The sequence below is a fragment of the Podarcis vaucheri genome, assembly GCF_965113315.1.
Source record: "Podarcis vaucheri genome assembly, chromosome: 12".
NCBI lineage: Eukaryota > Metazoa > Chordata > Lepidosauria > Squamata > Lacertidae > Podarcis > Podarcis vaucheri.
Genome location: NC_138750.1, coordinates 5,762,444 through 5,786,455, shown reverse-complemented (window position 1 = coordinate 5,786,455; position 24,012 = coordinate 5,762,444). Strand labels below are relative to the sequence as shown.

The 24,012-nt window shown below is 43.7% G+C and overlaps 1 protein-coding gene across 7 annotated transcripts in view; it reads left to right on the top strand.

Moving 5' to 3' along the window:
- The window catches only part of HECW1 (HECT, C2 and WW domain containing E3 ubiquitin protein ligase 1), a 202,406-nt gene that overhangs the window by 110,416 nt on the left and 67,978 nt on the right, over positions 1-24,012 (top strand). For 5 of the 7 annotated variants that reach the window (XM_082192707.1, XM_082192706.1, XM_082192705.1 and 2 more), the window contains 4 exons: positions 2,266-2,344; positions 6,639-6,808; positions 21,036-21,178; positions 23,054-23,154. In XM_082192707.1, coding sequence (XP_082048833.1) covers positions 2,266-2,344; positions 6,639-6,808; positions 21,036-21,178; positions 23,054-23,154 — 493 coding nt within the window. The remainder of the gene's footprint in view (positions 1-2,265; positions 2,345-6,638; positions 6,809-21,035; positions 21,179-23,053; positions 23,155-24,012) is intronic. The other 2 variants (XM_082192708.1, XM_082192704.1) reach the window with 1 other exon arrangement.

Below are 24,012 nucleotides of genomic sequence, written 5' to 3'. Positions count from 1 at the left end.
ATTGGCTCGGCGGGGGGAGCAGTTTGGAGAACGCCCAGAACAGGATTCAGGGGGGAGTGGAGGAGACACTGTTTCATTTGGCAAACAGAAATGCTTGACCTGGCAGAACGATTGCCTTAGCACAAGGTTGAATCTCACCCAAGATGTGTAGCCTCTCATCTAAGCCCTGATTAAATGGTGAATAACCCTGAAAATAATTTGGGTAAACAAAGTTGTGTTGCAGTGTAGCAGACCACAACTGGGTATTAATTTAAAATGTAAATAATGAAAAAGGCTGTACTTGAAGAGCAAAATTCAGCAAAACCAACTAACCAGGTTTTGCAAGTTGTTCACTACCTAGAAACTCTTTCAGAGGAACATCTGGTCAATTTTTTTAAAATGCTGATTTTTCTGGCCTTGATTGTGCTTTGCTGGATATTTTAGGGAAGGAACTTGCTCATACAAGCAGCTCTACTAAAAGAGCAGCAAAAGGTCTAACTTAATGTGAGTCAAGCAAAGCAGTTTGCTATGATTAGTGAGCAGTTTGCTATGCTAATCTCACTCTGCTGTACCTTGCCAGGATTGCTAGAATGGCAACTTGGAGACTGTTGAAGTTGTGTTGGGCTTGTGCTTTGCTGCCATGATCTGAGTGGTGAATGAAAAGGTCCCAGCGTCATTACTGGTGGGCACAGAGAGGTACCACTGATAACAGAGGGAGTCTGGGTAAATATTTCTGAATGGCCAGTGGCACTCTGCAGGCACCTTCCCCTTGCTGATCAAACAGCTAAGTCTATATGCGTGTGCCCCCCTTTTCAAAGAACTAAAATGCCACTACTACTCAGGAGCAGAGGGGATTGGATTCCATATTTTCCCAGCCAAACTTGCTGGTTTCATCTTTTTTCAAAAACAGCTCTGAAAGTGCAGCTCTGTGATGTTGTACATGCAAAGGTATTTCATGTTGCCAGGATGCCACATATCAGCAATGGTGACCAAACACTTGAGGTGGTAGATGATTTTGTCTACCTGGGTTCCACCATAACCAGCAACCTCTCCATCAACACTGAGCTGCACAGGCATATTGGCAAGGCAGCTATGGCAATGGCTCATCTCTCCAAAAGAGTAGGAGAGAACGTGATCCTAACATCCAATACCAATATGAAGGCCTACCAGGCCTGCATGCTGAACACACTGCTTTATGGATGTGAGTCATGGGCAACTTACAGCTGCCAGGAGTGACATATCAACGCCTGCATCTGGAAGTTTTGGGCATCACATGGCAGGACAGAGTCTCAAACAAAAATGTGCTCTCCCAAGCCCATATTCCTAGCATGTTTACACTGGGAATAGTCATGTCCGTATAATGGAAGATGGCAGGATTCCTAAGGACATGCTCTGCAGTGAGCTGATTTCAGGCACCTGACCGGTTCTGTGCTACAGAGATGTCTGCAAATGTGACATCATCATCATTATAAATTTAGATACTGCCCTTCACCCGAAGATCTTGGGGGCAGTTCACAAGATAAAAATATAGGATAAAGGCACAAAATAGTTGAAAAGAAAAGAAAAACTCTTGGCAGCATCAAAATCAACCCTGCCACGCGAGAATCCCTTGCAGACGACCATTGAGCATGGAGACAGACAGTCAGGTTTTGCATCCATAGCAGTGACCAGAGAAAGAATGGCTGCTGGGAGGAGGACAGAGAGAAGAAGTGCCATGGGGCTTCTGCAGCAGCTGCACCAGACATCTTCCTCTGTCCAAGATGCAACAAAGCATGTCTCTCCCTTATCGGTCTCTATAGCCACAAGCAGATGCTGTGTGACAATGGCACACTCCTCCATTGCCTCCTGAGACAGACAGATGCAAGCCAACAACAGGAACCCATATTTCCATTTGTTAGCACAAACAGTTACTTCCAAAACGAACAATGAGCGACCGTATTCTGGCAAATGCCTTATCCCACCCCCACCCCCCTGTAATAAGTGTTGTTTACAAACAGTAGGATAAGAGAATGCTCTTTTATGGGCATTTAAAAGATTACGGTAGTCCGTTGCTTCATCTTCCCCTTCTCTGAGATGATGTTCTCCAGTAGCCTCTATTTCCCCTTTACTGGTATAGCATTAACTTCTCAAAAGAAGTGTTTTGATCAATAGGTGCCGAATGAGTGCTTGTCATTGATTTGTTCTTGATTGCAACCATAGGAATAATAGTTATTAGGTAGCATTGTTGTTTTAAAAAGAAAAGCAAAAATACTAATGCCAGCTCTCTTGCTATTTTTCTCCTTCCAGCAGATTTTTAAAAGCATCACCAATGAAGATTCAGTCCAGGGCCAGGGAAGCAGAAGACTGATCAGTTTTTCATTGTCAGGTATGCCTTGCTCTGATACACTTTTGTACAGAATGTTTCAGCAACCCCAAATCATTTGACCTGAATGCGTTTATCATGTTACTGCGCTGCCCTTGCTTTGGTGAGATTAGGCCAGGCCACACAGAGAGACTTGCCCCATGTTATCATTGCAACATCACTCTGAGGTAGCTTAGAGTGAGAAATGGCAACTTGCCTCAGGCCTTCCAGGGGCTGAGGGGATATTTGAAGCCAATCCCCCATTTCCCAAGTCTCCATGTTGATCAAATTTCAAAATTCATTGATTAAATCAAAGTCATGGACATTTCAACAATATTTTGGAATTCTAAAGAAATCGCAATTACTGCAAAACTTTCAAACCTCAAAATTTCACAGCTTTATGTCTTTTATTCAAGATCAGAATAGCTGTCCATTACTGAGGTCTGGAAAGGTGAATGCTGTTGGGTTCTCCGTGACACCTGTTCCGCTATGGGCCGGCCTCTTCCTGTTAACTAGTACATCATGCTACTTGAAGGAGCTAGGAAGAGGCACAAATAGCACATACATACTATCAAACCTGGGACTCTCAGGTACCTTGTGCAACTGATCTGCAACTGACTTTTCATCATTAGTAGATTTCATTACCAATTGCCAGCTCCTGTTGGTTCTTGATCTTGACAGTCATTTTATTGGCTCTCCTCAGTCTAATCTAAACTAGATCCATTTATCCAGTCTTCTATGCCTAGAAAGTTATAAGAACAGATCATAAAGGAATTTGCTTATGAGAATCCAACAGGCCACACGATCTGTAGCTAGCATCTATGATAAACTAACTGCAGACATTCCTTTCTCTGGCTAATAGGTTAGGTCTTTAACACAGAGTTTAAAGGTGGCTTCAGATTATTGGTAGCTATGTGGCAGCTACTTAAATGATTTTGTAATAGCACAGAGGAATTATTAGAGCAGTTAACTAAGCCCGAAAAGTCATCATATCCAGTGATCAGTTTACGGAGCTCAGAGAAGTCATGTTGTATAATATCCATCGCCTTGACTTTTCCAGCAACTCTAAGTCTGATTTATTTGTTTGTTTGTTTGTTACATGTGCATCCTACCCTCCCACCAAGAAATTCAGGGCAATGTATATGGATCTGCTCCTTTATCGCCACAGTAAATCTTTTGGGTAAGCTAGGCTAAAACAGTGGGGGTTTTTGAACTTCTGTGCCATCAACTTGCCTTCCAAAAAACATGGAGCATATTCTGTATAGTAACACTGTAATCTTGTATGAATTGAATATGCACCCCAGCATATAAACAGCACTCCTGTACAGCTGAACTGAGGTGAGGGATAAGCGATCTTTCAAGGAAGCTTACCTGCCATTCCTGACTGTCTTATTAAGGAACTCCAGTGTTCCTGGAAAACAGGCTGATAGCTACTGGGCTGAACGAGTGAAGATCAACCAGTGAGCTTTGTACCTGAGAGGGTTCTTCAGCCTGAGTCTCCCTGCTCTAAGCCTAGCATTCTTTCCACTGTGCTGCACTGGCTGTCACTGGTTTATGCATACAAAGCCCACCAGAACATTAATTAACTACTCTTCTCTTCTACTGCATTCTCTTTGAAGACAATTAACAATTTATCCCTGCTAGCAATGTGTTAATAATTAATATTTTCTCATATTTTTCTTGTGACCTAGGCTTTTTTTTTTTAATCAACCACCCTCCTAAGTTAATTTCTTGTGCTTTTTCACCCATGGCTTCAAATGTTTTCCCTGTGGACTTCCTCTAACTTTCTTGTGAGCCTCTCGTTAGCAAAAGTGAAACCGTATTACTTTAAATTCTTCTGTTGCATTTTCTTATCACTTTTCTGGGGGCAGCAGAGATTCTGTATGGCACATGCTTGATTTGGAAAAATACCCCACCATGTTTTGCCACTGTGCCATACTTTCCTGTATCCCATGCCATATTGTACTAAAAACTTTTATCGTATTTTACTCCAGTCCCCTCAAACATCTTTCTACTCCTCCACTGTACCTTTCTATGTACCCGATGAAATATATTGGATAGAACTGGATAGCCTCAAACTTAAGATTTTGATAAAGGCACAGAACACAAGCTATGTTGTCACATGGTGGTATGACTGAATGCCACAGTTACCTGGTAACACCATGATTGTAACACAGAATCTATCATGCCAGTGTTAAAGATTTTCCGAAAACTTCTCTTTCCAGATACAATTCAAAGGGCCACTTTTAACCTGTAACACTCTTAACAACTGAAGGACTACTCACTCCCATTTGAACCTATTTATCATTTGAGATCATTTTCAAAGACCCTTGCCAACATACTCCATCCCGTTATTCTCCCACATTCTCTTTCCAGTGTTGTCATCTTCAGATTTTTTTTTGCCTCCTATCTTTCATTCTTCTAGTGATAACTAAACTCCTTTGATTCAGAATGGTACCTGATAGGTTCAGGGCACATTAATATCTATCTTAGCTTAAGTTGTCATCTGGATTGTGCAGAGAAATCATGACTTGCAAAGGATCACCCAGTAAGTGTTATGGCTCCTCCAAAGGTCATCTTTGCATCGAAACGTAACCCCATTCACTGTAGTATACTGGCTTTCTTCAAATATTGCTTTGCCTCAATTATCCTGTGTCTGCTACTGCCCCAATTCTGTTATGTGCAACTAGTTGTATTATGGAAGTGTTTTTGTTATCTCCCAGACAAATATAGTTGCTTCCAAGTGATGCCTCCAAACTCCACTGCTGTTAATGGCTTTACTTCCACAAAATGGTCCACTCCATCATTTTGTTATGGACTTTATTCTAGTTTTTTGAATGACTGAGAAAATGTACAGAAAAATATGCTTGCTTTGCCTTCTGTTTGTTCCATGCTCCACCGATCTGTTTCTGAGAAATTGCCTGACATTTTCAAACAGATTGATATGTGCCACTTGTTGTGGGGAGGGCAGTGATTTATGAGCAATCAGAAATGACGCATGGTATATGGTGTATTAATATCATTCATCATTAGGTTTGACTTAAAATATATATACAGAGGCTGTTAACTGCTTTCTTGGTTTTCCTTCAATTCATGTGCACCCAAGAAATGCCTTGGGAAAACCAGAGTGTGCTGAACTCATTTTTAACAAAAACATTAGGCCTTCTGGAAGTCAGTAGTCTTGGTGAAGACATTTTTCAGACCCAGTATGATGAGATGAAAATATATCCATATTTTCTCGGGAAATTCTGCTAGCAGTGAATTACAAATAGGAGTGGAAAGTGCTTGCCTGGAAACTCCTTGGTGGTGCCTTGATCTCCTGAACAGATAGCAAACTGACATTTAGGACATTCTGATTGTTCACTGTGTGAGCTGGCAGAGCAAGGAGATTTGCAGAGCCCAAGGAGCTCTAGAAACACTGGGTCTAAATCTCTTCCATGTTCCTTGCATGATTTTATTCATCCTTGTAACTCTCTGACCGGTTTCTGAATGCCTCCCACCCTCCCCATGTTTCTTGGCCCATATGAAGGCCTTTGTCCATCAGATGTGCAGCTACAGACTTTAGCAACAGTAATTAAACTATTTTCATGCAGCTAAGGATGCATACACACCATGTATTTGAAGCACATACCCACAAGAATCCTGAGAACTGCAGTTTGTTAAGAATGCTGGCCATGGTTGCTCTATGAGGGGCAAACTACAGTTCCCAAGATTCTTGGGGATGAGGGAAATGGGCTTTAAATGTATGGTGTGTACATTTCCCGTGGCAATCACTGAGACTTGTCTCACTGGTTATGTCTGTTGCTTTGAGTGTCATGATGGCAGAGAATACAGTTCTCAAGATTTAAAATTAGATAAAATGTTTCAAGGGGACGCGGGTGGCGCTGTGGGTAAAACCTCAGCACCTAGGACTTGCTGATCGCATGGTCGGCGGTTCGAATCCCCGCGGCGGGGTGAGCTCCCGTCGTTCGGTCCCAGCTCCTGCCCACCTAGCAGTTCGAAAGCACAATTAAGTGCAAGTAGATAAATAGGTACCGCTTTCTAGCGGGAAGGTAAACGGCGTTCCATGTGCTGCTCTGGTGCCGGTTCGCCGGAGCAGCTTCGTCACGCTGGCCACGTGACCTGGAAGTGTCTGAGGACAGCGCTGGCTCCTGGCCTATAGAGTGAGATGAGCGCACAACCCTAGAGTCTGTCAAGACTGGCCCGTAGGGGCAGGGGTACCTTTACCTTTACCTTTTAAAATGTTTCAAAGAGGTTACAAAGAGGGGAAGCTAAAAATTATTAATGATTGAAGTGGATCCCGCTCAACTTTCTGCAGATTTTCAAGCCTTTGGCCTGAAGAAAGGCATGTTCTTCAATCCAGACCCTTACCTAAAGATTTCAATCCAGCCTGGAAAGCACAGCATCTTCCCAGCTCTTCCTCACCATGGACAGGAGAAGAGATCCAAGATCATGTGTAACACGGTCAATCCCATCTGGCAAGGAGAGGTAAGCCATTAGCTTTTTTGAAAAATGAAATAAAGCTGCTATGCCCTTGGAGCAAATGCACAAATTTAGCCAAGGTGCAGACATTTTATAAAAGCTTGGAGGAACAGAGAGGATGTCACTGTTTGAAGAGAGCCTTTTCTCACAGGTACAATGTAATCTACACACACACCCTGCCACCTCTGTGTCCCCATCGTCTGCAAGTGCCTAAATGAAAAGGTGCAGGGTTTAAGCTTACCTGAAGTCATAGCTTCTGACTTGGGAACCTCCCCTAGGAAGTGGATGCTCCTTGCAATGACTTACAGAGGAAGGGGGAAAGCACCATGCATGGGCTCTCAGCCACACTGTGCACCTTCTGCCTGAGCTGTGATAGTCAATGAAATTCTGAAGCTGTGCCCTGGGAAGCCCTGGCTCACGTTAAGTCCTGCTTCAAGCAAAGTCCATCAGAAGATAAGGGTGTATAAAAATAGAAAAGGCGTAAAATATCGAGAGGAAATGAGAGTGAAAGAGTATGTGAATCTAAGAATCATGGAATCATAAAATCATGAAAACATAGAATTGTAGAGATGGAATGGACCCTGACGGTGATCTAGTCCAGCCCTCTGCAATGCAGGGATCTCAACAAGATCATACATGACAGATGCCCATCCAGTTTCTGCTTATAAACCTCCAATGAAGGAGAGGCCACCACCTTCTGAGGGAGTCCCTTCCACTGTCAAATGTCTCTTACTGTCAGAAAGTTCTTGTTTAATCAGAATCTCCTTTCTTGTAACTTCAAGCCATTGGTTTGGGTCCTACTGTCTGACAAGAGAGAACAAAAAAGATACAGAAAATAAAGAATGGGGAGGGGGCTGGGGGCTGGGGGGAGGAAGAACGTAGGAAGAGGTGGCTGCAATCTTGGGGGAAGCAGAAAACTGAATCCATCAAGCCAGGGGCTTGCCACCAGGCTTACTCTCTAAGTTGGGCTGCTGGAACTTAGATGAGTAACATGTATGATTTGATATATCCTCCTTGTCCAAATCATCATTTAATGGTTTGCACTTGAAATGCAAATTTCCTTAAATTTCAGCCACAACAGTGTAATTTGCTACTAAGACAAATGCTACTTTAGTCCTTTGGTAGACAATGTACTACAAAACTGTTATTTGTAGGGTTGGTAATTATTAAATAAAGGCACAGCTTGGCATTACAAGAACGTAATTAGAGGGTGGTTGGATGCCATTGTTAGGTGCCAGAAAGTCTTCGCAGTGTTACTGGAAAAGAAGAGAACAAGCAGCATGAGGGTACAAGAAATTTAGCAAGGAAATGAAAATGTATTTGTATCATTGAAAACTTTTAAATTGGCAACTGCTATATTTGGATGGCATCAGAGTCCAAGCCCAGAGATTGTGCTGGAGGAGGGTTGCTTTCAAAGTCAGTTTGCATAGGAAGGGCCTGCCAAAGGTAGAAACTGTGTTAGCTACTGAATGAAATTGTTGCAGTAGGTTGAACACAGAGAATATTAAGTACCTACTGAAGTTTCACTTCACTTTGTGGTTTGCACTAAACAAGATATAACACATTTTTTGATACATTTATTGGATTCAATCCAGACCTACAGCACAGTCCAAACCTAGCTTCTGCTGGAGTGAGAGAGTTTTGATTTGGCAAAACATGTCTTTCCTGGCTGAACTGGGGCTATGCCAGCATAAACCACTGGCTTAAGTCCCTTCACCCTGCCTCAGTTGGCGAAACTTACGCCAGCAGAAAAGGAGAGACACCTGTTCCAAACCAACTTGGTCATGTGACCTTGGGTCCAGTCTCCAAAACTAAGACCCACATTCACTTGCCATCTCAGCTGGCAGTAGCCCCTCCCACTTTCTGAACAGAGTTTGGAATAGAGGTAACTTACAGTAATGTACATTGTGCAGGCTACATTACACTGTCTCCCTATAGCTAGGTCTTATTGAAATCAGTGGGACAAGTCGGCTAAGTCTGGATCCAACCTGTAACATTTATGGCCCAAATGAGACAATTTGTAAAAGGAAAAGATTTCAAAAAAGTCTCCCTTTTGCTTGATTTTTTTGTGTGCTGTTTGTAGCTGCTTATATTCTCAATCTGGATCCTCTGGGAGTTGGTTTGTTTGTTTTTACTACCACTGGGTTTTTATCCTGGTGATCACAGTGGATCAGGGACAACAAAGGCAACAGGATGGTATCATATTAGCACACAGTGAATCCAATTGTGCTCTGAATGATACTGTAAAGCCAAATCAGAGAGAGTGCCGTGTCTCTGCCTTCACTTTGAATGAACATTTTTACATCATTTCACAAGATTCACTGAAATGAAGGCAGAGGGAATTGCTTTTGGCAGGGCACAAAATACTGTATTTCACTGAATGTGCTCTGGTTTAGGCTCAGTTCTCACTGTATTTAAATATTCAGTTTGCTGACGTCTTGTGGCTGAGAAGCAATCTGCAAATGCCTGAAGGTTTTTCCATTCGTGAGCAACTTCATTCTGCGTACAATTGGGAATTTTCTCTCAGAAACACGGCGCTGAGCAACAAGCTGGTTGGCTTTAAACAGTATGGAAACCAAGTCACCATTACGGCTGCACAGCCCAATTTCTTTTAAACTGAAAGGCCAGTTAACTGACAAGCTCTGATTTCCCCAGAACTCATTGCCTACGCAAGAAGTATTCTATATAAGGTTGTAAACAAGAGCAGTGTAGTCAGATATGTATATTTAACTATGTTTAGCTTGCTATAAAACAGAAAGTTGTACTTTTAATATATGTGTTTATATGTCAACTTCTTCAACACATAATTTTGGCTGGAGACAGATCATCGTCATTATGTTTAATTGCATGCTATTTTTCCACAAATGAACAACAGTAACTATTAGCAATTCAAAACAATGTATTTGAAACAATCAGTAATGTTAGTAAGTGAAACGATAATGTCAGTAAGAGAATGGGAAATGGTTTGAGAGAGACTTCAGTTATAGTGTGCATATATATTTCCTTTGCCCAGGGTTGGCCCTGATCAAACCGTTCGATGCAGGGCAGCCTCCACCCAGGCAGGGGAGGAAAGACTGGCCTTTTCCTTCAGCAATGTGAAGGAGGCCCACTTGGTCTCCTAGCAAAAGGTTCTGAGATGTGAGGAGGCAGCATTTGTGGGCATGTGGCAAGCATTTAAGCCCTGCCAGATGGTGGAGGCAGAAAACAATTTCTGCAATGCCTCAATTTTTATCGAAAATTTCATTGCAGAGGTGAAATTGGGATGGATATAATATGATTGATATGTATTTATTTATACCCTGCCTTTTTCCTTGACAGAGACTCAAGGCAGCTTCCTGTAGAGGAATAATTTAAAAACAATTAAACATTAATAAAACTATCTTTAGCTATCTAGCTATATCATCTATATTAAAAATATACAGAGAATTAGTAAAAACCTCACAGCACAAGCCCTTTCATCAAAAGCAGTCAGTTCCCTGTTGGAACAAGGTCTTCACCTGCTGGTGGAAGGACAACAAGGAGGGAGCCGGTCTGGCTTCTCTGGGGAGGGAGTTCCAGAGTCTGGGAGCAGCCACCATTGAGAAGACCCATCAAGCAGGCCTGTGAGGGTGGCAGGACCAAGAAAAGGGCATTCTCCGAAGATCTCAGAGTCTGGGCAAGTTTGTAAGAGGGAGTATGGTCTTTCAGATAGCTTGGACCTAAGCCGTATAGGGCTTTATAGGTCATAACCATCACAAAATATGCAGTGATCCCTCTTCCAAATTGCCTTTAGCACGCTCTCGCTCTCTCTCTCTCAACAAAAGCTGCCTATTTCTGGCCTCTGTCTTCTTCCCTCTTTGAGTTGGGCAAGCATAATTTATGACACAGTGTCCAAACATACATTATTAATAAAGATGCACACTGCAGGGATTTCACAACCATCTGCACAATAAATAGATATTCAAATATATACAAATAGTACTAGCACCAATGATGAACAACATGAAAGTTTTTCAAAGATATACAGGATTCCGAAATTACAAGGAATACTTTGAACTATGAGAGAATGGTAAAAAGTTTGCTTCAGCCATAAAGTTCTTTGCCGATACACCCATAAAGAAGTCATGATACTGTGGTGCCAAAAAAGGGGGGGATTTAAGTTTTTTTTCAAATATAACAAAAGATCTGTAGAACAGCCTAATAAGCAGAACTAGCTAAACCAAGACAGTCCAGGCAGGGAAGTTCCTTAATGAGGGAGGGATTAGTCTCCCTCCCCACTCCTGGGCACTTTTGCAGGTGCCAGCTGTGGCCGTGCAGCAGAGGCTTGGAAGGAATTCTTATCTTGTCATATATTAAATGAGAACTTGCCAAATGGTACAGGAGTAATGCTGAGCAACAAGAAAGGGGATCTGTGTCAAAATGAAGTTATAAGAATGCCAATTGAGGCAAGGGCTGTTTAAGCAAAAACAGTGACATCAGCTGCAGCCACCCTGCAGTGCAGAAAATCCAAGCCTAATAAGGACTTCACAGGGGCAAACATACAAACAAAACCAGAATAATATTAAGGGGCAAATTAAATTGCAATGATAGCATGCAACCTGTATTGTGCCCCAGGCCTGATGCCTTCCCTTCCCTAGCCAGAAGGAGGACGACCACTGGCAGAGGAAGAGGAGTGCGGGGGGAGCGCACCGCCTCCAACAGTACCATCCCAGTGGGGTGCCATCGTGGCTGCCCCCGCCTATGCTGGGCGCCACACACCCCGCCTGCTCTCCGCCCGCCCCTGGTGCTGGAGCATAAAGTTCCGCCACTGAGGAGGACTCCCATGTTGAAAGTGATGGTGTAGGATTGGAGGTGGGGGGAATCTTCCCTTTTAACGTCCCTACATTTGCTGTACTGCAAAGGAAGAACGGAGAAGGTTGTAAGTATGGAAGGTTCCCCTTTCCTATCACACACAGAGAAGGTCCCAATCCAGGGAAATAGGCACTTATGCCTGGAGTAAGAGAAAGAACAGGTCCCAGACAACCAGCAGACACTGTCTATAGCAAGGTCCTGTACAGCTGAAACCTCCACAGAAACCAGCTTTTGAAATACAGGCCATACCATGTGCTCAAAGGTTTCTGCCTTGGTCTTTAAAGAGCAAATGCACATAGTTCTCCCCTCCTTCACCCAAAAAAAAGCAGAATGAAGAGTTTGGAAAGGAGCCAATTTGTAAAACCTGCCTTCCTCCCTTCTCCAAATAGCTAATTGGTTACCACCACCAGCTCCATCCCAGGGTCAAACCAACAAGGGGTTTGGCAAATTCACCCTCACGTGTGGATAGGAGTGGTATTATTAGAACACTGTTCTTCCCAGGGAACTTGTATGACAGGTACAATTCTTCAGTCTTCTTGAGAAAGTGGTTTCATTCTGAAAGTAAAAACACACTGCAGCTTGTTTCTGCCTTACCCCACATTATGTCTATTTGAAAATAGATGAAAACAGACATAGATGGTCCTGGCAATGGATGTTGGGAAAGGTATATCCTCACCTGCACAATGATGTTGTGAGTGGGTGTATACCAAGATTACAGGGTTGCGGGTGGCACTGTGGTCTAAAAGCACTGAGCCTCTTGGGCTTGCCGATCAGAAGGTTGGTGGTTCGAATCCCCGTGAAGGGGTGAGCTCCCATTGCTTTGTCCCAGCTCCTGCCAACCTAGCAGTTCGAAAGCACGTCAAAGTGCAAGTAGATAAATAGGTACCGCTCCGGCGGGAAGGTAAACAGCATTTCTGTGTGCTCTGGTTTCCGTCACGGTGTTCTGTTACACCAGAAGAGGTTTAGTCATGCTGGCCACATGACCCAAAAAGCTGTCTGTGGACAAATGCTGGCTCCCTCGGCCTTAAAGTGAGATGAGTGCTGCCACCCCGTAGTCGCCTTTGACTGGACTTAACCATCCAGGGTCCTTTACCTTTTACCATGCAGCTGCTGGGTGACCTTGGGCCAGTCACACTTCTGTGAAGTCTCTCAGCCCCACTCACCTCACAGAGTGTTTGTTGTGGGGGAGGAAGGGAAAGGAGAATGTTAGCCGCTTTGAGACTCCTGAAGGGGAGTGAAAGGCGGGATATCAAATCCAAACTCTTCTTCTTCTTCTACCAAGATCACCATCACCACTTCCTTCTTCATTCACCTGGGTCATGTGCAGGGAGGAAAAGACATGGATAATCTGATCAAGCGAAGGGTTTTTAACTGCATATCAAATATGCAAAATCAGTTGTGGCCAGCAGAATCTATAACTGATCTAGATTGAAAACAACAAACTGAGGATGAGCGTGAATGATTTTGGATTGAGAAAAGCTACATTTCTTTGTGCTGCAAATGGGCCACAAGCCACAAAATTGTTACTGGTGAGCTATAGTGGTAGTTCATAATAGAGATTTTGCATGTATTTGAGAAACCTTTGTCAGTGCCTGTTGGATTCTGGGTTTTCTATGCCCTCAAAAGGTCTAGAAGCTTGTGTGGTTTGTAAAAAATGGCAACTAAAGATTATAAGAATATCAAGCTGAACTGCTAAAATGTTGTTACAGATTACAGAATGACTTCTTCAGATAATGACAGCCATTCTTATTTTCTTTAGTAACTATATTAGATTCCCTGAGCTGGCTTCTGTTACTCAATTTATTTCCTTCTCATTGAGTTTTATACCTTTGGGGAATGGGCCCATGGGAGCATCAAAAATTGGCTGGTGCATCTAGTGTGCTTAAGTTTAAGGTCCTATCTATTACATGAGATGCACCGCGAGGGCCTGAAAAATTATTCTTTGTTGAAGGGCAGCTGAGCATTTTATACTGCCCAGATTTTGATGTCTCTGTGTACCATCGGGTAATCTGTATAGTTGCACTTGACCACTCTTGATTTCCTTCCTGTTTTGTCAACAGCCATTCCATTATGCTCCTGAGGCAGAAGGGTGTGTGTGGTCCTTTGAAGGTTGGATGCAAGTTTAGAATTGAGCATGTGGAAATAAAATGTGTGTTCAGTGAAAAGTATAGTAAATTGGTAGTGGGTCCCCTCTTGAGGCATGGGTGTATGTAGGTGCCTGGTAATCCAGCCTCTGACACTGACCCATGGGTCTGGGTCTGAATGGGAAAATGATAAAATAAGCATCAACTTTAAATAAATAATAATAATAACAAATATGTTTGCTGTGAAACTTGCAATCTTCTCTTGGAGCAGTCAGGGGGAATAAGGCATCCAGAAATCTATATCTAACTTTTCTTACAGGATTTTGTTCATCAGGACCCCATTAAGCAATGTTTGGCTACAAATAGCTGTAGAACCCAGTGCGTTCCTGTCACTCTTTAAGGCACACAGGCATGGGCAACAGTGAGCAAGGGAAAGTCAATGTACATGTGTCCTGCGAAGATATCACCTTCCCTCTCCTCCCCAGAGCCCTAGTCCTCAAGTTACTGCTGTTCCAGGATGGAGTAACTTGCAAACCAGGAAGCATGACTATCAAATGCAGAGAGGAGGGTGAGGTGCTCTAGTTGGTGGCTTCTGCACCTCCAGCAAACAAGAACCTAATTCCAAATCCAGTGGTGCAGAGGAGTGGTGAGAGGCACCAGCTGGGAAACCCCCAAGGGAACCCCCAAAGGAAGATGGCTCACAGCCAGGGATTGGTGGTGGGGTGACAATGAGTGGTCAGAGGGAGAAGAGGGATCAATCTGGGAGGAGGTGTGTCAGAAGCTGAAGAGGTAACAGAGTTTTGTGAGCAGGAAGAGGCTGGGGCAGAGAGCAGTCCAGAATCAGAGGTGGAAGCAGAGGTGGGAGAGTGCACTAGCATAACTAGTGGGTGTGGGAGATGCAGACCGCCCAGGGCGGCACGGGGCAGCACAGCGAAAGGGGCGATGAAAGACCCAGCTATACCACTGAGTGGGCGGGGAAGGGATGGTGCCAGAAAGTGAGTGGGGGCAAAGTTACGGAGAAAAGTGTGTGTGTGAATGTGTAGTCTTAATTGGTGGAAAGGTATTTGAACACTGGGCCATATTGAAATTTGGGGGTGGGGCAAAATCCCTAGCTGTGCCACTGGGAGAGGGGTCAAGAGACAGCAATGAGTCAGGCTGTTGAGGAAGCCAGGCTGTCTCCCCCTTCTGCAGCAAACCAGCTTCCCTTCCCCCTTGTCCCCCAGAACCCAAATAGGTATGAAGAGGGTGGAGCAGAGACAGGCAAGAAAAAGTAGCCTCAAATTGCTTGGGAAGGAACCAGGGGCAGGGAGACTTAGAAGCTGTGGAAAGGTGGGGACCTTCAGTTCTTGCAACTGTCTCAATGGACCAAGATCTACTGGGAAGAGTTGCTGTGCTCACTAGACCTAAGCTGTTTTGCTTCTTTGGATAAAGAGTTAACTTCACTGACACCTTGGAGTTGTTGCTGACCTCTGCCCTGACTCCTGCAGACACCAGCCAAGTGCCCACCCAAACCAGGGTCAGGGAGCCAAGCACCTCCCAGTCAACAGGGCCTTCTCAGTGGTGCATGGAGTGGCCCCTAGGGAGAACCACTTGCCTATAGCTGAGTTGTCCATATAAGGCAGGGTGGAGAAACTCAGGCCTGAGAGCCAGAAGCATAGCTGTCAACGTTTCCCTTTTTTAAAGGGAAACCCCCTTATTCTGAATAGGATTCCTCACAAGAAAAGGGAAAAGTTGACAGCTATGGCCAGAAGCAACCCTGCATGGCTCTCTAGCTGCCCACCACAGGACTCTTCCTAGGCCAGGCCCCCTCCCCAGGCACTGATCACAGCCTCCTTGAGTGTTTTTGCCTTGCTAGTGACAGCCCTTTAGATACTTGAAGATGTCTATCACATCTCCTTTCAGTCTCCCCTTTCCCAGGCTAAACAGCTCCTTTCATAAGGAGCACAGCAACCATTCATAAGGCTTGGTTTCCAGACCCTTGAACATCTTTGTTGCCTTCCTCTGCACATGTTCCAGCTTGTCAACATCCTTCTTAAATTGTGGCACCCAGAACTGGACACAGTACTCTACGTGGGGGTCTGACCAAGGCAAAATAAAGCAATACTATTACTTCCCTTGATTGGGACACTATACCTCTGTTGATGCAGCCTAGAATAGCATTAGCTTTTTTTGCTGCTGCATCACACTGTGGACTCATGTTAAGCTTGTGGTCAACTAAGACCTCCAAGATCCTTTTCACATGTATTGTTAGTAAGCCAGGTGTCCTCCATCTTCCTGCCTAAATGTAGAACCTGACATTTGTCCCTACTGAAATTCATTTTGTTAGCTTGGACCCAGTTTTCAAATTGTTCAAGGTCATTTTTAATTCTGATTCTGTCTTCTGCAGCATTAGCTACCCCTCACAATTTGGTGTCATCTGCGAATTTGATGAGCATCCCTTAAGTTCTGTATTTTCCATGCTGCACTTGCAGGTAAATTTACATCAGTCACAACAATATTGAGCAGGAGATCAAGAGTCAGTTGTTTCTTTTATTAGCAAGTGCTGTGTCTATAAATAGACCACTCAAGCTAGATTTAGCTCCCAGCACAAGCATCTTGGACAGCAAACCAAGTATCCCCCCACCGCCTTTTTCTTTCACTCTTAGCTTTTCTCTCACCATGAGCACACACCTGCATGCAAAGGCATTTGACATCTCTTCTAAGAAAACTGAAGGTGACATGAGTGTTGTATTCCTGTAATATTGAAAGTAGGCCAGGTCAGGTAAGGACAGCAAGCTGAACAGTTACACGTTCCCCATTTTCCTCTGCTCATCATGTTTCCATTAACTCCCCAGAAATAAGAACAGAGTGATTTCTTCATTCCTGAAATCAGCTGGGATAAACAGGGAGCAGAACTCGTGCACTTTGCTTCATGTTGGGTTGGGCATCTGTTTTACCTCCTCCCCCATCATTCAGCAAACACTCAGAAACAGCTATTAACTTTCAGAAACAACACTAACATCTCTGAGCTCTGCAAAAAAGTTAATTTTTTAAAGTGAAATCACAATAAAGAATTTGATTTTGTTATTGGATTTCTTAAACTGGGACTGTAGAAAGTGTCTAAAAATGGAAATAGAATGTCTTGAAAGGAATGGGGAACAGATAGCGTTGCTCACAATTAAATTTTAAATATGTTTAAAACTCTAGTCAGGACTGGCTGGGTGCAAAAGAGTGGTGGCAGGCACTAGCTGGGAAACCCCAAGAGAGGGAGGCTCTGAGCCAGGGGGCTAGTAGTGGGACAACAAAGAGTGGTCAGAGGGCAAAGAGGGAGCAAACTTGGTGATGGTGTCAGAAGCTGAAGAGGCAACTGGGTTTAGGCAGCAGGAAGAGTCTGTGGGCCGTCTGGAGTCAGAGGTGAGGGGGGGCAGGAATTGGGTTGAACAACCATTCTTGGGATGCAGAGATTACGTGCTTTAAATGTGTGGTGTGCGCACAGCCTGTTGCTTTAGTCTGAGTCAGCAAGGCTCTTCTTGAATATCCCACACAAATTAATGTTACATCTCTCTTTTAGTTTTGTCTCCAGTGCGCTGGCTGTACTTGAGTGTATATCCGACATAACTGTGAAGCCTTTAAGGTTATATCTCAACATCTTTGACACCAAACTGGGAGGGGTGGTTAACACCCCAGAGGACAGGATCACACTTCAAAACGACCTTGACAGATTAGAGAACTGGGCCAAAACAAACAAGATGAATTTTAACAGGGAGAAATGTAAAGTATTGCACTTGGGCAAAAAAAATGAGAGGCACAAATACAAGATGGGGGACACCTGGCTTGAGAGCAGTACATGTGAAAAGGATCTAGGAGTCTTGGTTGACCACAAACTTGACATGAGCCAACAGTGTGACACGGCAGCCAAAAAAGCCAATGCAATTCTGGGCTGCATCAATAGGAGTATAGCATCTAGATCAAGGGAAGTAATAGTGCCACTGTATTCTGCTCTGGTCAGACCTCACCTGGAGTACTGTGTCCAGTTCTGGGCACCACAATTCAAGAAGGACACTGACAAACTGGAACGTGTCCAGAGGAGGGCAACCAAAATGGTCAAAGGCCTGGAAACGATGCCTTATGAGGAACGGCTAAGGGAGCTGGGCATGTTTAGCCTGGAGAAGAGGAGGTTAAGGGGTGATATGATAGCCATGTTCAAATATATAAAAGGATGTCACATAGAGGAGGGAGAAAGGTTGTTTTCTGCTGCTCCAGAGAAGTGGACACGGAGCAATGGATCCAAACTACAAGAAAGAAGATTCCACCTAAACATTAGGAAGAACTTCCTGACAGTAAGAGCTGTTCGACAGTGGAATTTGCTGCCAAGGAGTGTGGTGGAGTCTCCTACTTTGGAGGTCTTTAAGCAGAGGCTTGACAATCATATGTCAGGAGTGCTCTGATGGTGTTTCCTGCTTGGCAGGGGGTTGGACTCGATGGCCCTTGTGGTCTCTTCCAACTCTATGATTCTATGATTCTATTATCTTTAGCATAAATCCTGATCATTTGTGAAGTGATTTCACCAGTAGTTTTTGAGCTATATACTTCTGTTCTCTAGACTACTGTCTGGAGAATAGGATGGCCCCTAAAAATACATCTTGGTCATTCCTGTGCTAGGATATTGATGTGTTCACATCCTACCATTCATGCATGCAAAGTTTAGAACCAGCCCTTTCAAACATCAATCACTTAGGATGATTAGTTTAAGGAGCTGAGATCCAAATTAAAAGGATGCTGCAACCTGAATAATTGAAAAGGCACAAGCAAGGAAATGGAAGAATTATAATCTAATGCTAGCTTCATGAAGTCAGGTTCCCCCCGCCCCGCCCCCAAAATCATGCACACACAAGCACACAGCGAGCTCTTAGTATGAATTATTCATTGCAACATACCTCTGTGCGCTCGAGGGTACCATATAATTCTTAATTGGTTTTTTTATTTTAAAAAAAATCATGGATACGCAGCCTAACTGCTACAGGGAGGAAAACTGGATATTTGATCTGAATTGCCAAATAATAGGCAAACAAAAGAAGCAAGGTGTATTTTAGCATGTGGCGTTAACTAGCTATTTACATTAGCTGATTGCAGCAGAAAAGTGAATGAGAGCCCCAAAACCTAGAGATGCATTAGCTGCTCTGGTTGGAATCAAAGGACTGGATTTCTGAGCTAATTAGGATGCAACAAAATAGGGTCCCTGGTAATATGGGGCAGGTAGGACATCTGCAGAGCAGTATTGGTGGGCGAGAGATGCTTCATATTTCCTGCAGCCACCAGTTATTTCCTGCAGATCTGTCTTTGACATTTTAATACAGATCTGGCTCCCAAGTTGGAAGAAACCTGGCATGGGATGGAGGGGGGTAGAATGGCTGTCAGGGGTATTTGTAGGTGAGAGTAGGCAGGTGCGTGAAAGGCTGAGGACCTCTGTTCCTTCTCATTATTCTCTCCTGTACAGGCTGTGGCCGTGCCATGAGGCAAGCTTGTATTTGGGAAATGTGTGTTTACCAGCAAGCTATACAATCCTTTCTTTCCATGGTAAAGGGCAATGGATTTGGATGTGGTCAGGATGAGGGGCTGATGTTGCAAGCAGGAAAAGAAACTGAGCCTCAGACTTTTCTTGGATTGAATTTGCTATGCTGTTACACATGGAGTCAGTTTTTCCAATGAATAAATGGACCTGAATTTTCAAAGTAACTAATGGTTTAGGCTTTTTATTTTTATTTTGAAGTGACCAACATGGCCAGAGGTGCCACCTTGGGCCAAAAACTGGAGGGACAGTGTAGTATCAGGCACACGTGTGATGTGACGTCAGGGACGTCACATGTGTGGGACACAGCATCAGGAGGAGGCACATTATTGGGAAGAGGCCTTGCCCGGCTTCAGTGACCGTGGCTCCTCCTCTCGTGCTCAGAAGGAGCTTGCCTTTGATGCTGCACTGTGCTCGGCTCAGTGACTCAGCCTCCTCCCCCCTCAATATTGGGGAGCTAAGCCCCCTGCTAAGGAATGTTGAAGAAGCTGATGTGGTGTACCTGAACACAGTACACTCAATGGACTGGATTTCTAACACTCCCCCCCCCCCGCAAAAAAAGGTGTTGCTTCTCAGTTCCCAATGCCTGTAAGGTTTTTAGTCTCCTAACACAGTCTTTGTCCAGTTGATAGGCCAGTGTTAATTAGAAAATACATCAGATGGTTGCTCCATCATGCTTATGTAATTAATGTTGGGAGCATTAATCGATATCCTTGAGAGTATGACTGCATGGACAGCAAAATAAGAGGCGCTGTGTTAGGGACCAGTTGGATGCGGAGGAATGGTGAGAGGAACCAGCTGGGAAACCACCAAGGGACGAAGGCCCATAGGGCGGGGAGGGGTGGTGGGACAGCGATGGGTAGTCAGAGGGAGAAGGCTGGGAAGAGGAGGTGTTGGACGCTGAAGAGGTAACAGGGCTTAGTGAGCTGGGAGAGTCTGTGACAGAGAGATATCCAGAATCCGGCAGAAGCTGAAGCAGGAGGGTGGGAGGAGAGAGGCCAAGGGACACAGGTGAGTCAGGCTGGTGAAGGGTTCCAGTTGTCTCCCATTTCTGCTACAACAAGCTCCCCTTCCCTCATGTCTCTTGGAACCAGAAGAGGCAAGAAACAGGTGGAGCAGCAACAGGCAGCTTGCAGGTGCAGTTTCTGATTGCTTGGGGAAAGCCCTGGAGAAGAGGGGACGTAGACAGCTGTGGGGAGGTGGGGCCTTTCAGTCTCAGCAACTGATTTTCATGGAATAAGACCACCCAGGATGAGCTGCTGTGTTTATTAGGCTTGACAGTCCACCGAGTCTGTGGAGATTGTGTTTTTGCTAAAAAAGAGAGTTAAATCTAACTTGGGACAGGATTGTTTTATTGCCAGCTTGCTCTTTGACACACTGGTACTCTATGCTGGTGAGTACTGCATTCTTCCAACTGGCACCTCCACATGGCTGCTGTGATTCGGTATCTTGCCTCCATGGTTTACATAACCAGCCCCATACAGAAGTACAAGGTGTCACAAATGGTAGGAAGCTAACTCAGCCTAACTCAATACCACCTTCAGGGTTCCAGTCATGGATCTCTCTCAGCCTTGCCTACAGATTCCAGAATTAAACTTGGTTCCTTTTACATGTTCAATTGGATGGTGTGGTCTGTTTTCATAGTTTCTCCTGGGATTTATTAGATTGCTGGATATAGATAACTAGATATATGTGCCCCAGGGATAGTTGGGTCAGAACCAGCACAGCCCACCTCTAAGCTGTCTACCGTTTCTTGTGTTTTCTTTTGTAGCTCTTCAGCTTTGTCTCCCTGCCCACTGATGTCCTGGAAATAGAGGTGAAGGACAAGTTTGCAAAGAGTCGGCCGATCATTAAGCGCTTCTTGGGGAAGCTTTCCATGCCAGTGCAACGGCTCCTGGAGAAACATGCCATTGGGTAACCCTCTGAGCACAGCTCTTTAGGTGTTGATGAAAAGGAGAGCAACTATTGCTTTATGTCATAAAAAACATTGTGCTATTTTTGCTTTTGGAAAGCAGTTGCTCTACTTATGTATGCAGGTGCTTTTACCTTAGGCTGGCCTGTGGCCGTAATAAAGATTTGACTTTTTTTTTTTAATGATATTTATTAGAGGTTTGAAAGTTACAGAAAAAAGAAGAAAGAAACAATAAAAAGTTAAACAAAACAAAACAATGCCTTACAATACATCAGAAATAAAAAGAAAAACAAAAAACAATACAGCAAAACAACAAGAGAAACAAAAACATTTAAAAACACATCCAATATTTCCATATCTTTACCTTTCATTTACTTGTTTCATCGACCTCCTCACACCTCCCTTTTTTGTATTCTAGTTCAATTAGGTATTTCAGCAAATCCTTTCCATCTTTCTCAAATTTTGTTCTATAATTTATCTTAACACAATCTAACCTTAAATTTTCCACTTTGGCCCATTAACAATCTATTTTTACTTAATTCTTTATAACATTTCTGCTAAAGCCATATAGCTTCATTCCAGCATCCTTCTAACATTCATTAATTTTGCAATATTTCTGTAAATATACTTTGATTTTTTTCCAATCTTCTTCCACCGACTCTTCTCCCTGGTCTCGGATTCTGCCAGTCATTTTCGCCAATTCCATGTAGTCCATCAGCTTCATCTGCCATTCTTCCCGGGTGGATAGATCTTGTGTCTTCCAATGCTTTGCGATAAGTATTCTTGCTGCTGTTGTAGCATACATAAAGAAAGTTCTATCCTTCTTTGGTACCAATTGGCCGACCATGCCCAGGAGAAAGGCCTCTGGTTTCTTCAGGAAGGTATATTTAAATACCTTTTTCATTTCATTATAAATCATCTCCCAGAAATTCTTAATCCTTGGGCATGTCCACCAAAGGTGAAAGAATGTACCTTCAGTCTCATTACATTTCCAGCATTTATTATCAGGCAAATGGTAGATTTTTGCAAGCTTGACTGGGGTCATGTACCACCTGTAAATCATTTTCATTAGATTCTCTTTTAAGGCATTACATGCCGTAAACTTCATACCTGTGGTCCATAACTGTTCCCAGTCAGCAAACATAATATTATGTCCAACATCTTGTGCCCATTTAATCATAGCAGATTTCACCGTTTCATCCTGAGTATTCCATTTCAACAGCAAGTTATACATTCTTGACAGATTCTTAACTTTGGGGTCTAACAATTCTGTTTCCAATTTGGATTTTTCCACCTGGAAGCCTAGTTTTTTGTCCAAATTATATGCCTCCATTATTTGATAATAATGGAGCCAGTCTCGCACTCTGTTTTTTAATTTTTCAAAACTCTGCAGTTTTAATCTATCTCCCTCTTGTTCCAGAATTTCCCAATACTTCGGCCATTTAGTGTAATAAAGATTTGACTTGACTATATTAATGTCCATTTATTGTCTGGGTTGTGATGTATTTTTTTTCAAAAAAAACAACCAGAATATATAATGCTGAAAATTTTGTTGATGATGATCATTTATTAAATTTATATGTTGCCCTTCATCCAAGGGGGTTTACAGTATAAAAGCACAAAAATACATAGCCTGGGGCCAAAGTAGACATTACTTAAGGTGCATGTAACCATTTAACGTGCCTGGTTTTTGTGGGGGGTGGGGAGGTATTGAGCTAAGTTTTACTTAGAGTAAACCCATTGAAATTAATGAACATGAATAAGTTAGGTTCATAAATAATGCATATTATAAATAAATAAATAATACAAGTTAATTGTAGTGAATGAAAGTGCTGTAGTAATAAAATTCTTCTAAGCATGGCCTTGGTTTCTTACAGTGACAGGGTTGTCAGCTACACTTTGGGACGGAGGTTGCCAACAGACCATGTCAGTGGCCAGCTACAGTTTCGATTTGAGATAACGTCTTCAATCCACCCAGGTATTCTTCCACAGTGTTGCTTTCTGTATTGCTTGACTTAACATATGCCTAGTTCAGAAAGTTGCCTAAACCATTGTTCAGACGATTGGGAAGGAACCATGATAGGCTTACCTCTCTTTCTTCCCATTCATACACAAAAGAAGAAGAGAAAAAGCTTCTGTCTTCACTTAGAACAAACCACGTTCCTCATTATTCATAGCTCAGGGAACTGTGGTTTGTTCTAAGCAGAAGCTAACAAACCATGGTCTGAAACCATGGCTTGAGCCTGGTTTGTGGTAGCTAACTTTGGTTGAAATAAGCTACAGTAACCTGAGTTTGTATGCAATGGGGAACTGTGGCTGCCATTCTTTCATGCTTCTGGTGTGTCAGGGACTGGCAGGATGCTGACAAGTGTGCACCGGGGGCAGGAGGGCTGGAGTTGGACTCAAGAAACGGGAGCAGTAATTTGTGGGGAACTGTACCAGCCAGGAGGCAAGAGTCAGAGGCAAGGGAAGCTTCAGAGCTGGAGGATGGAGCACAGGATGGATCGGAAGAAGAGGAGGAAGAGGCAGGTCAGGCAAGTGAAGGTCCAGGTGCTTCCTCACCCTCGCCTGCACCACTGTCTCCCAGAACCAGGAGGGGATTGAAGAAGAAAGAGCAGAGGTAGCTTCCACACAGGCGTAGTCTCCAGCTACATGAACACAGCTTGTTGGAGGAAGAGACAAGCTGGTGGAGGGGGCATAGCCTCCTCTTGTTGCAACTGCTCCATAGAACACAGACCTGAGAATAACTGGGCATTTGGAGCTGTGGAAACCACTGTTAAGTGTCAGGATTGACAATAACTACCTGCCATGTACATCCCTTTGACTGGGGAGAGCC